Consider the following 14,317-nt stretch of genomic DNA (forward strand, 5'->3'; position numbering starts at 1 on the left):
TGGAGTCCAATAACGAGAGTTAGAATTCTTAGCTCCATATTGTCTGTTAATAACCTGTTAAAATTATGTATATTTCCCCTTTGTTTTCATCAACTGATAGCAAGTACTGTATGAGAGTTTCTTAATTTCCAAACATTTTCATGTTTTTAGAGCTAGTAGCTTCAATAATTGCCAGTAGTAGTGAGCCATCATTCACAGTCACTGTTTTAAGCATCTCATTGATTGGCTGTGTGGTGAGCAGAGTTAAAAGATTTAATATGGTGGCAATGACCACCTATAACCATCCTACAGGAAATCTCCTGATTTTGGATGTCAGGGGTTACCTGTCAGCAGGGTAAATAGATTTAAGAGACAGACAGAGAGCCTAAGATTTGAAACACAGAGACAGCGACCATATACCTGCAGCAAAATGATTGGTGGTTTCATGATGTAATAAAATAGGAATTAACTTTGGCATGTCTGAAGAATCCACTTAAATTAAAAAGGAAATGATAATTTGCTGGTATTCACGAGAAACAAAGCCTAGTCAGTTTTGAATGCTGTGTTCGATGTATGCCTGGTCTTCAGCTGATGAAAATTCAACTTTATAAAGCTATTTAACTTCACATAAGGGTTAGACTCAACATTTTTCTGATCAAGATGACAGTCAAAACATTATTCTTAATATTTAAACACAACCTTCCAATTTTTTGCTGTCTATGCTGATAAACTGTGTGTGTGCTTACACACATGCATGCTTGTTAAAAGTGCACGTTAGTGCATCTAGCAATTCCCGTGAAACACTAATTCTGTACACAGAACAGTCTGTTATCATCACAGCCTGCCTGTGTGGAAGTCAACAGTATAAGAGATTGTACAGTCTGAATAAAGGTAACGCTACAGGACACTTGTTTTGTATCCAATCTTTATTTTAATAAAAAATTCAAGTGCAATTTTCTCACGAATGCATTTCTCACACATTTTGGTTTCTGTCCAGGCCATTGAAGATCCATAGGTTGCTGCCAAAAACCTCTGCCCTTTTTTGATTTGAAGGCTAATTAGTTAATTACAGATTTAAGTTTAAGATACATAAGACACACTGTTTATCAGTCCATTCAGGAGGACAACAAATCAATCCAATCACATCTTTAATAGCTAAATTACTCTTCTTTTGCAGCTACAGTTCAGGTTTTATTAGCAGCAGGAGTTAATGAGAAAAGTCACACCCATTTAACTTCACATCAGGATACCTGATTGTGCCACTACTTACCGGTGTGGCTGCTTTGTTCTAGTGCATTACCTACAGTTATGTAATTTAATAATGAAATATCAGATGTTAAATACTGTTACATTGGTATGAATCAGATACAGACAAACACAGGCATATTCCAAGAACAGCATGTGGCACCAAGCCGAGGCTCATATGATTTTCTTTTAAAAAGAAAATAAAACAATGAATGCAACCAAATTGCCAAAGTTGTTTCTGTTTCCCATTTCTAATGTCTCCAGGGACTAAGCACAAAACTATGCTGGAAGCTCGGAATGGAAGTGGAACCATAAAAGCCTTTCCCCGGGCAGGCGTAAAAGGCAAAGGACCTGTGAATAAAGGAAACACAGGCCTTCAGAACAAAACATTTCACTGTGAAATATGTGATGTGCACGTAAACTCTGAGACACAACTGAAACAGGTACTCAGCTAGCTTGCAGAGTGTGAATCTTTGGCTGTTCTTTGTTTTCATGATGATAAAGTACCAACACAGTCAGCATGTGTCAGTCTAACAGTTTACATCCAAATAGAACTTACGGATTTTGCCCTTTGTATTTGGCTGTCATGCTGTATATTTTGGTTTGGATATTATTTTCCCTTACACAGAATATGTTTTCTCAAAACCTCTTGATTACCTGATGATATCAAAAGGCCTTTTCCAACCCTGTTGGTTTTATGATTCTATGATTCTACATATATTTCTGTAAAGAGCTGTAGAAGCTGTAAGCTGCAACATGTTACAACTGTCTTTTGACTACTGTAATTGTCATGAGCTAGTGAACCCTGCCATTTAGGGTACTGCATGATACTGGACTTGACAAAGATGTGGAGGTGGGTGCAGGCAGCACTTTCACAGAACACTGCATAACCTTCTTAGAAACGCAAGCTGAAGAGGATTTGTACTATATTTTTATCAGCGTTACTCTAACTGAGAAGCATGACCTCTAAATTGCAATTACACTAAGTTATGTTCAGTCATTCTTCAGATTAAGAAAGCCTTTGTTCTGAAAAACACTTAGTTTAATTCCATATGCCTTTTGGAATTAAACTTGGGGAACTTTACAAGAATGAAGATAAATTCACTAATGGACAATAGCAACACTTGTCTTTTGCTTTCAGGAAAAAAAAAAAAGCCCAGTTCTTTTGTCTTTTTTTGTGAGAACTGTTGAGAATGGAAATCAAAGAATATAATAATGAAAAAGGTCCTTTACATCTAATACTGCAATAAAGTCTGTGTAGCAGGATTTTTGTAAAATCTCATAGATTTCATGAAGAAGATAGTAGATTTTGTGGGTTTTTTTTTCACTGTCACTTGGTTTGGGATGTAACCATCTTTCAGCTGAAATCCTAGAAAGATCTTCAGGTTTCTTAGGGATTTAAACAATTTTGCGACCTTCCCTCCTGCCCCCCTTCGAATAGACAATATTCTACTATCTAATATTCTTCCAAAATTTCTGTCAGCAGTGGACTGAATTTGATGGGTGCTTTATAAATGGGGATGAATTTTTCAAAGGCTTCTGTCTTTGTCCTGATTCAGGTCCTGTTGAAGTTAGCAAAGGTGATAAAATAATTGACTACAGGGGAAGCAGAGATGAACTGAGCACTGTTAAAAATCACAGTTCCAGTATGTGATACACAAAAGATCGTTCAAATTGGAATAGACCCTGTTTCCATTTGTTACTGAATTAGTCAAAGTAATTCTGCTGTAGAGAGCAGTAACCTTCAGTGTTGGAACACCCTTACAAAAAGCAAAATCTGAAATGATCTATTAAACAACTATCACTCTTCTCCCCCTCCCCCCCCAATATATTTTAACAGCACATAAGCAGTAGAAGGCACAAAGACAGAGCTGCTGGGAAGCCACCTAAACCTAAATACAGCCCTTACAACAAACTCCAGAAGGGAACACATCCTCTAGGGGTAAGTCAAACACCTTATGGTTGTTTGGGTTTGTTGTTGGGTTTGTTTTTTTTTTTTTTATTATTTTATTTTATTTTACTTTTATTTTCACCAGACTGAGTAGGGGTTTTAGAAAATGTAGGTGGAAAAATTATTAAAATGAGACTAATAGTGTCAGGAATGGGAGTATACAAATGTATGAGCCCATGGAAGCCCATGAGGGACTTTTTATATACTCTAATGGGTGTTGACTACATCCTGTGGGTCCTCAGTTTTGTAGCTAGAATTGAATAACACCAGGAAAGAAGCTTGTTTCAGAGGTAATTAAAGAGCAAGAGATGAAAGAAACACCCAGATGTCAAACAGATTTTTTCCAGTTTTCACAAAGGACAATAGTGATGAAATGGCTGAATAATACTCTATAAAACATGAAACCTTTCTTCTATTTAGAAAAATTATTCAGATAACAATTAAAATAATTGAAAAAATCCATTTCTCATTTCATTCCACTCAGTTTCAGAATAGTTTTGGTCACATTTTTGACTGCCAGGATAAACTATCAGTTTAAACTACACAGTTCTTACTAGTTTCAATAGCTGAAAAAAATGTTTACTTTTTAATAAAAAACCCTCTAGGATTCTGCCATCAGTTAAGAAACAGTTTATATTGTGGGTGGGTTAGTGAAACATCTGACATTTATCTCCATCAGATAAACTCCATGATTGTTTTATGTGCTCTGGTGTTTCATAAGGATTTATAGATGGTTTTGGCAGAGGGAGGATGTTGAATCCTTAGCCTCATAGGGATTAGCTCTTATGCCATGACCCTCTAATGCTGTTAGGATATGGAGCTTTTGTTTCTGTGAAAACCCAGTTCTCTTTAAGTTAAAGGTCTTTTCTTGACAACAGAAGTTTGGTTTTGTTGGGACCACCCTCATGGGAATATATTCATGCATGATTCAGTTGGGTAGGAGCTTTCCTAAATGTTGTAGTGTAATGCAGTGCCACATTCTGGTAGATCCACTGGTAGGGATATAGGCCCATGGGATTTTCCAGTAATCCACCAGGAAGACCAAGGTCTCCAGTACATATAAGCTATACTGAAAGGAACAGAAAATATGTATGAGTTAAGTAGGACAAGAAATCACTAAAGCCTCTCTGACAGGATTCTTATTCCTTTAGGAAATACATTGTTTCCTAGGGGATGAAAATAACTATTACATTACTGTTGCTGTTGTGTAAAGTTCTCTATTTACAAGTTTTTGTAATGGTGGTTTTTGAGAACTCCAGCCAGGATCATTTAGTTGCTGCGTAGACAAATAAAAGCAATGTATCCTTTTCCTACTTCCCCACTCCCAATTGCTCACAATATACAAGTCAGGCTAGAGGCAAGCAAAGAGACCAAGGAGACTTAAGAAGGAGAGAATGAATTAGTAATAAATTAACAGATCTGTGTAGTAGAATGGAGACCACACTTAGAAAAGCTGACAACAGTTATCTATTTAGTCTTTTTGGTTTTGAACAGAAAAAATACCAAAGTCGCTGTCATTTGAAATGCAGAATGGCACAGCAACAAGCCAAAGACGTGCTAATTTAACTTTGAATATAAATGTTTTTTATGAGCTCTAGATTTTTCTATGCTCCCCATTAATTTTTCAAGTCATTTACTCCCCCTGAGTTTGCTTCACTGAAAATGAAACAGATAGTGGCTACTTTACTTTTGATGTTGACTTTCCTGTTAACTAATACTTGCAGGGTATTGTATATGCTAAAGATTACTAGTTTTGCAGCTATCATGAAATCAGAGCTGTGTTGCTAAATTAACTACAAAGCTATCTAACTTCATTAGAAGTTTTTGATTCCTCCAAGAATGGGAAAATAGCCCTAGCCTTTTAGTATAAACATAAATCACATAAAATCTTTGTTCTTTGAGACAAAAAAAAATGTATGAATATCACCAAATTTTTTTCCACAGAAGTTAAGAAAAGGATATACTAGATTTTCATAGATGTTCTAGACCAAAACCTTTCCATTGCCATGTTTTCAGTATCATCTGTACTGCTTTGCCTGGTCTGGTTTTGCATGCTTCAGAGGAAACTTTATGAATTCCCATAGTACTATTGCAGAGTTTAAGAAATCTTGTAATATTGGGACACAAATGTCCAGCATGTATAAAACACTGCACTGGGAAGAAAAAGTTTATCAGACATTTGATAGTCCAAACTTTCTGCAATAAAATAACTCTTAGGAAAAACATCCTTCACTGGAAATTCTAGACCTCAGTCAGAGTCCTGTTGTTTTGGCCTGGAGTTTTCTGTACTTTGTACACAGGACTTTTAGGGTTTTTTTCCGTGTGTTCTAAACAGCATTTACTAAAACTGTAAGGAAGGAGGAAAAAGTCACATGCTCAGGAGGGAAGAGAATACAGCTTGGATCAGTGGATGTCACACCAATCAAGGAAAAGATCAGATCATTGCTTTTCATAGGCATCATGAGGAATTTTGTATCTAACATGCATTATATCCTCCTTTAAGAGAATAACAGAATCTGGTCCCCTATGAGTATCTCTCTCAGAGCTTTAAAAAGACCTTGAGGCCAGCAGAGTTGCCAGTGGATGTTAGGAAAAGTAAAAATCCTGAATGCATCTGGCTGGTAAAGAACCACAGGCTTTTTACAATATGGCAACAGTGTAATGATGAAACTCGCTGGTGGTTCATGTCGGAGGACTCCTGGCCTTACTTTCTGGTACTGGTGAGTTGAAAATATCAGATTGATAGAGTTCAAGTTAATTATTTGAAAGTCCCTTTCAATTCAAGGATGAGAAATCGTTTCTCTGTGAGTGAGAAGTCTCCATACTTACAGTGATATGTACCGTGATATGGTATATTCATATTCTCTATATGAAATGCCACATATCCAGGTTTATGTACTTTGCAAAGGGCCTCAGGTCATGCCAGGACACAGACCCATTAAAAGTCCATCAGAGCCAATGGGAACTTTTCCTTGCCAGTGGATGAGGTTTCTATTCTTATCTCAGAATTATAAAACCAGAACAACAAAGGTATTCAGGTTCCTGGCATCTCATTAGAAACTTGAAGTCCCACTGAAATCTGCAGAAATCTATATAGACTACTCTGATGTTCATTTGTATGCATACCAAATGTAAATTCTCTTAAATAATAATGGACTTCTGTGAATATATTCAATCAGTCTGGGAAAAGCATCAGGAGTTGTTGGGGTTTTTTTCTGTCTTTTTGGGAACTAAGTGAGTTGTATTTGGTAATTGCACAAGACTCATGATTTAAATGTTTTTGAAGGAGAAGCCTCAGTGACAGTAATAAAAATACCATGTTTTGGCATGTGATGTAGGGAAGATTCTTTTCATGACATTTTAAAATATCTGCCACCTTTTCACAGTCCTTGTAAGAGTGAACAGTATCTTAGTCAAAACATTTTGAAGATGCAGCTAGATGACATAGGGCAGCACCCATAGAATTCACCACCTATTCAAACCTCTGAAACACAGAAGATTTTCATAAATGGTGCAAGACAAACTTTGTTTTTTTATTTGCTTGTTCTCGGAAACAGGAGCTAATAAATAGGAGCTAGCTGGAGATCTTAATTTTAAGTAGAACTTGCACCCTAATGTTAAAAACAAAAGTCAGACCAGGGAATAGGATATGTTTTCATTCTGCTCTGTTCTCTATCATAAAGCTGTCCAGATAGGGGTCTTTTAATTGCTGGCTACTTCTTCTTTATTTAATTCTTTCATGGTATGTGCAGCATTACTTTGGTGCAGATTGCCCAGCCCCTATTTTACTTAGTGGGAGGTGTCCCTGCCCATGGCAGGGGGGTTGCAACTAGATGATCTCAAGGTGCTTTCCAACCCTAATTATTCTATGATTCTATTTAGGTTTTCTTTGCCTTCTAAACCTGTGTTAAATTGCAAGTCTCAGCAATAAGGTGTGATACATTGAAATTGTCTGTCCCCAGCCAAATCCTGCTCACCCTTGTCCAATCTGTAAGATTGTACCTCGGGTCACAAGCCTGCAACTCACAGTCAGTAGCCACTATGAGGTCTCTCTTGCCTGATTTTGCACTTATCATCTTAAGTCAAGCTCCCTGTGGTGTTCCTAATATGAACAAATTATGTCTCTCTGTTTGTTTGTTTTCTCTCTTCCCCACAGGTAAAATTAGTATTTTCAAAGGAACCTTCAAAGCCAATGGCTCCACGGATCCTACCAAACCCGCTAGCAGCTGCAGCAGCAGCTGCTGCTGTGGCTGTGAATTCCCCCTTCAGTCTTCGCACAGCCCCAGCAGCCACCCTTTTCCAGACTTCAGCACTTCCTCCAGCACTCCTACGACCAGCTCCAGGGCCTATACGGACCACTCATACTCCTGTGCTGTTTGCTCCTTACTGAACTCCAAACAGGAATTAATTGTACTGCAATAATTTTTCAAAACAAACAAACACAAACAAAACAAAAAGAAAATCAAGAACATTGAACTATGCAGTGTTTATTTATAGTTTAAAGTATATATGAAGAGCCAGAACTTTTGATAGAGGACTGAACATATTGTAAAAAGGGGAATGGGCAGTATTTTCTCCAGATGAGAGCATTCCTCTTGAGTATTGATCGTTTTAGAACTGATCTCCAGCATTGACTTGTAGTGACGTATAAAACTTATGAAGCCTTTGACTGTGCTTTTTGGCACATATTTCCCTGCAATGTCTTTCCTGCTTTATGAAACAACTTACAAATTTGTCTAAAGGGCATTAACTGGTTCCAATGTACATAAAATACTTTATTCTGTAGATTAAAGAAGAAGGAAAAAAAAAAGAAACACTGTGAATAGTAGTACCCTTACCAATCCTCCTGCCAAATCAGCAGTTAATGGGTATTTATCTGAACAAAAGTAGATATAATAGATGTCTTGTAAAACAGTAGTATTGTGTCTCTATCTATGCCACTAGGTTTCTAACTGAGTTGCAACAGACAAAATGAAAAAATTATGTCACTTTGGTAAGTAGTCAAAAATGATGACAATAATGTGGATCTGTTCTGGTGAGCAGAAATCACTTTCCTCACCCAGAGAAGAATGGGCATGAAGATAATCTATGATTAGGGCAAAGTAAATGGTAAAGAAGATTTAGTGAGAAAAAAAAAATCCAGATGCTGTACACAGAATAGGTAAAAATTCTATTTAACTGAGAACATATGTGTACAGTGTGTATATTCAAAAGATGTAATACATACAGGATAGAGCAATGTTGAAGGCATGCCAGTGGACAGCTAAAACTACAGTCTTGTCCTGAAACAGGCCTGATACCTTAGTGTTGAGCAGACAGAAGACACAAATGGGTTGCACAAAGTCATAAGTAGCAGGAGAGAAATCCTGGCCTCATTTAAGTCAGTATAAAGTTCCTTCTGACTGCAGTGTAGCCAGAATTTCCTTCCAAGAATGGCACATATTCCTTTTATATCACACCAGTGGGAGTGTCTATAGATCCAGGTAACATTTTTTGCAACAGGCTTAGTCATAGAAGCAGTTTTATTCTCTTGTTTTATTTCCTACTGATGTGATATAAAATGTCTTAATATACCTATAAAATGTAAACAGCAACATGTGAGATACATATTACAAGATAACTGCACATTGTGGATTTGGAACAAATACAACCTTTAGGAACTGAAGGGACCCTTGAATTCTGTAGCTGACCTTTATATAAGGACAGCTTAAAGCCTTATACATTTACTGTGAGGCTTAAAGGGGTTGACTGTGTCCCTTTAAATTGAGATTTATCAGGGGTATATATAGATATATTGTATATATGTTAGAGTAAGAAAAATAACTTATAAACAGAAAATTACTATATAAAATAATTATATAACCATTGAGTTTCACATGTGGGTCATTAAGTGGTAAGTAACAAACAGCAGAGAAAAAAATAGACTTCTTGAATCCGATTCTTGCTGCCTGCTTTTTCCCATAGGGAGCTGAAAAGTATCTATTAATATTATGGAGTGCGCTGCTGAGTGGCATGCGACCACTCTGATGTGTAGCTATGTGAAATACCTACCATGCATTTAGGAGGAATAAAATTTAAAAACATAATTTAAGTTTAGATGTGGAAATTATTTGAAAGATTTTATTTAAAGGTAGTAATGCAAAATATTGACCATGTGGTTGCTATAAGATGCTGCCTGTGGTTAATGTGGACAGTTGGGAGATACAGAGGATGGGAATATACAGCACTTTTGACTTGCAGTTCATCAGTGAGCCTTCCATATACATTGATATTTGCCATTTTTTAAACCTCTCTGCATTTAGATTTTATAAAAAAAATATATAAAAAGAGAGAAAGAAGAGGTTCCATGGATGTCTGTGTCCAAAGAATTCCAAAGAGATGCATTTATTTATCTACAAGTGTTAAAATAAGTTCTATATTATGTATTTGTATTTCATCCAGTTTCTTTGCAAACGTTTGTGCCTTGAGATGAAATGGGCTTTTGTTTATATCTAATTCACACCTATGTAGCCATGAAGAAGACGTGATGGTGATTTCAGGGCTAATTACTACCTGGATTGCTTTGGCCCAATTTCCAGAACAAGAAGAGTACGAGTAAGTTCCTGAAGCCAAGTTTAAGCACCTAAATAACTAGGGGCTGACATTTAAAAGGGCTCCCTGACTCTACAGCTCCCAGTAAAGAGGCAGTAAACAAACCAGCCTTCAAAACCTGCACCTAGCACTCAATTAAGAAAATGCCTCATTTTATTTGAGTACATAAATGTAATGTAGTAATGTTCAACTCCTCTTTGCAAAATCTTGGCCTTGGTCTTTTAAGCCTGCTTTCAATCTTCCATCTTTTTGCAGAAGTTGTCGTGCCATTGCCAGCTGTGTTCATATCCCTCCTTGAACAGAGCACCACTTTTCAAGCTGTACTCCATGAGCCACTGTTTATCTCCAGGCCTTTTATAATAGCCTGTGTAAGTAAGAGATCACTAAACAGAGGAAGACCAGCATTTTGGGAAGGCAAAATATCTGGGCAGGTGATCTTTTCCCCATGAAAAAATACACAGATGGGAAAATGGGAGACCCACAAATATCCTGTAGGCTCTTATGCATGGCCTTCTGGAGCATGGACACCTGCTGTACATTCTGCCATGTTGTTAAAATGTCATCAAAATTAACAGGCTGATCCTTGCCAAAATGTGGCCTGTGGCATGTATGGAGGCACAGTACCAAGGTCAGAGTTAATACAAGTTTTGCTAGAAATAAAAAGAGCATCATTCCAACTACTTACATCAGCTAATTTGCAATGACACGTTCCGTTTACTTGGACCTCTTTTGTCACAGTGCTCTATGGAACAAGTTTTTGTTCACACAAGTCTCTTAAATTTCAGCTGTAAACAACAAAGTCAATTCTTTTTATGTCTCTTACTCACTACCTAATAAAGGATAAAGCCTAAATGTTAGAATGCATAGTGGATTTTCTGTGCCTTGCTGTTTCACCCTGCTCTTGGTCAGTAACAGTAAAACAGCACAACTGTTTTAGTATATATATATTTATATATATATATATATATATGTCAAGGAAAATATTGGTACAGCAATCCAGTTGGGCAAGGGGAGCTTCCCATAAAGGGTACGGTATGTCCACAGCATACAAGGGAGCTGACAAAGGAGCTATCAAACAGAAGACACTTTACACCTATTTGTCAATACATCCTATATAGGGAGCACTATAAATATGTGTCATCATACTGCATACTCCAGGGCCAGAAGGAAGCCTAAAGCACAAGGAAACAGATCATTTCATTGAAGACACAGTCACTCACTGGAATAACAGTGTGAAATCAGCCTGCAGGGTAACGGCTGGGTATGAACTAAGAAAAACAAATAGGTTCAGGGATGTTTCCTTCAATTCTATACAAAGTGTTAAAGAATGACTATGCTGTTCTGACCCAAAGAGATGGTATTTTTGTGGGAGGGATATATATATCTAATATTTTTATGCTATCTGCATTTTTCCAACTATCTATAGCTTCAAACCTTTGTTCTAAAGGATCATCGTTGCTCTGAACCATGAAATTAGTTACATTATTGAAAGCTGCTGTAAAAGCTGATGTGAGAGGTCAGTAAGCAAATGGTCTAAATATGATGATCTAAAATAATAAAAAAATAATAAAAATGAACTGGCCATGTCAAGGAATATTGTATTTGAAAAGTATACATCTTTATTTTAAGATAAATTAAAATTATATAAAATTAAGAATAGCTAAATAAAGTGAATATAACTAGAAGAATTACATCTGTCATTTTAATACTGGATTATTACAATTGGCTTTGTATTTTAAAAGATGAAAAGACTTTTTAGATGCTGAATCAATGCAAGGATGCTATGAGCAAATTTAATGTCTCACAGTCATTATCTTCCAGTTATACCAGGAATAACATAACTGCGTGGACCTGCCCTTAGTCACTTAGATACGGTAGAGTATTGGCCTGATATTCCCTGAAAGCTGAAATAATGCTTCTTAGGAGCCCTTGCTTCTGCCTTCTGCTCCCGGTAAAGACATAGTTTTTAGGGTCTTCTCAAAGCATCTTGGGAGATTTTACTTTAATACCTCTCTTTTTTTGCAAAAATAAATGTCAGTTTGTGAACATAAGACCAACACTGAACAGGTTTCTTCACAACTACAACATTCTTGTGGCTAAATATGAAGCAAAATAGCCAGATTATTTTGCTGCACAAATCACTCTGGAAACAGGTGAAATCAGAAGCCTAAACCACTTTATAAGGTGTATGTGCTTTTTATTAACATAGGTGTCTGAATCTCCATTTTTAAAATTGACTTCAGCGTAGCTCAGGCTTCTGGGCTCTGAGCACCTTAAACCCACAAGAAAATTTCTTCTTATTATAGCTTCTTATTTACCTAGATGCATGTGAAAATGTGAGGCTGCGCTATGTAAAACATTACAGATTTTTTTTACATCACATCTTCCCCTGTTCTCATTGTTTACCTGTGAGTGCTTGTGAATCATACAGAAGCTTCTGTGCTGAGATTCAATATGTGACTGAAAGAAATAGTAATGCTGATAAAGCTTATCTTAAAGTAGTTGAAATCTCAAACACACAATTAAGGGTTTAGCCAAGAACAAGAGCTTTATGGCCTCTCACACCTACAGGTTTATTAAAATTCAAGACCATTTAGGACTAAATGTACCTATGTGAAGAAGGGTTATTACAGAGCCTGACCTGAAATATCAGGAGCTGAAAGAGGCTGCGCTCCAGACTGAAATTAAGAATACTGTGAAACCGTAATGGTTTTAAACCTGGGACTCCTGAAAGCAGTTGCAAAGATCTTTGACTTCAGTAGAAGCAATTTTTTTTCCCTGAGTGCCTGAAGCCTTGTGCAGTCATGCTGTGTACTGCAATTAGGTGTCATTCAACTCTGATTCTGTATTGATATATTGATAAAGAAAGAAACTTGGCTCAGCCTAAAATGTGATTAGTGGCTGCCAAGTTCTTGTGATCAGCTTCATGCTGGGATGATGCTTGGATGGTGAAGTAAGAAGAGTCAAAAGAGTCAATGTAAAGAAACAAGTAAACTAATCTGATACTTTTTCCTTGTGCAATGTTCTTATATGGAACTTGTGAGTCATTAACAAGCTGGGACATTCAGGAAAATAGCGACCCTGAAGGTCCGAAGATCTTAACCTTAAAAACGATTTTGATGAGAAGGATCAGGAAAAACCCATAAGACTTTCTTTGGCTTAGGTTCTTTGTAGCAATGGTCTTCACACTTGTCAGCACACTGACATTTGTGCTCTTCACAACAGGAACTGATTATTTTACGCCCATAATTAGAAGCAAGTATAGTTATTAATATTCATTGCATAGGTATTGGAAACTCAGTTGCAGGACACAAGAATTTTGCTTGGAAATCCATGCATTCATATCTGTTCATACCAGCCAAGATACCACAGCATCTCGTCAACACCTGAGTCTCCAGAAAGGATATACATATTTTTTATTTGTTATCATTACTATTTGATTTGTCTCCTATGTTTCTTTATTCATAGTTTCATCTCTCATATGAGTGAACAGAATCCATAAGTTTTAAGTATGCTCTTAAGAAGCTGGTATTCATCAAGCCCCTGTTGGATCATTTGGTAAGAGTCAATAAATTGGATAAAAAATTTAAAGCAGCAGCACCATAGTAATAGAAATATATTATGAATAGAGAGAACGTGTATAGTACAGTGCACTTTATCTAATCTAGTCAGAGTTTTATGACACACACAGTTCTTTATTCTTTTACAGTTGCCTGAAATGTTCTTTTGGGATTCTTCAAAGGTTTAATTAAATGCAAATGTTACTTCTTATGTTCAGTAGCAACAACTATGTATTTCTGAGAGCAGAGGCAACAGAAAAAAGTGTAAAAATCATAAACTATTTTCTCACTGCAAATGCCTGCAGGATTAGTTAACAATTTCAACCCTCTCTACTTGCAGCTGATGGCTGGTGTTTGCCATGGGAACAGTTCTCATTGACACGTGTATCAGGTGAAAATTGCCTGTTCAAAACACATTCTGACAAGTGCAGATATTGTTTTGGGGAACAACAAGGTGGGAGATGATAGCATATGGGCAAAGCTGTGCCTTTATAACAACCTGTTATAACTTTCTCAAAACTGCCTAGTGGTTCCATGGGAAGAGACACCCCACAGGTTCCTAATGTGGCCATTCTGACATATTTATAACATAGAGGCTATCCAATTGAAGAAAATCTCCCAAGTGCTTCAGCCTGGGGTATGAGGCCGCAGCAAGTGTAGTCTTTCAGATACATTTTCACTGTAGTCTTGTCCATGACATATTGCCAGTCCAAATGCCACCTGACTCTGTTTTGTTCATCAGAGTAAAACCATGAAGGTGTTTTTTGTACACAGGGGGAGCACCCAAGAACAAAAAATAAAAACATTATGAGCCTCAAGTTGGGTCACATTTTTTTGTACGTCCTGCAGTTGCCCAAACCCTACCAGCTTGCTGAAATGTAGGTGCCAATCAAACAGAAAAAAAGCTTGTTTCTGTCTTCTACTGGTTTTAGAGTTTTAGAAAGGAGAGGGAAACAGCTGTAGCTTTTTATCTTATGATTTACACACTAAA

The 14,317-nt window shown here is 36.9% G+C and overlaps 1 protein-coding gene across 1 annotated transcript in view; it reads left to right on the forward strand.

Moving 5' to 3' along the window:
• The window catches only part of ZNF385D (zinc finger protein 385D), a 420,486-nt gene extending 409,859 nt beyond the window's left edge, over positions 1-10,627 (forward strand). The window contains exons 7-9 of the mRNA XM_013129993.3: positions 1,489-1,667; positions 3,065-3,166; positions 7,332-10,627. Of these exons, the coding sequence (XP_012985447.3) occupies positions 1,489-1,667; positions 3,065-3,166; positions 7,332-7,565 (515 nt within the window). The 3' untranslated portion in view covers positions 7,566-10,627. The remainder of the gene's footprint in view (positions 1-1,488; positions 1,668-3,064; positions 3,167-7,331) is intronic.
• The last annotated feature ends 3,690 nt before the right edge of the window (positions 10,628-14,317 follow it).

This window comes from Melopsittacus undulatus, chromosome 1, assembly GCF_012275295.1.
Source record: "Melopsittacus undulatus isolate bMelUnd1 chromosome 1, bMelUnd1.mat.Z, whole genome shotgun sequence".
Classification (NCBI taxonomy): Eukaryota; Metazoa; Chordata; class Aves; order Psittaciformes; family Psittaculidae; genus Melopsittacus; species Melopsittacus undulatus.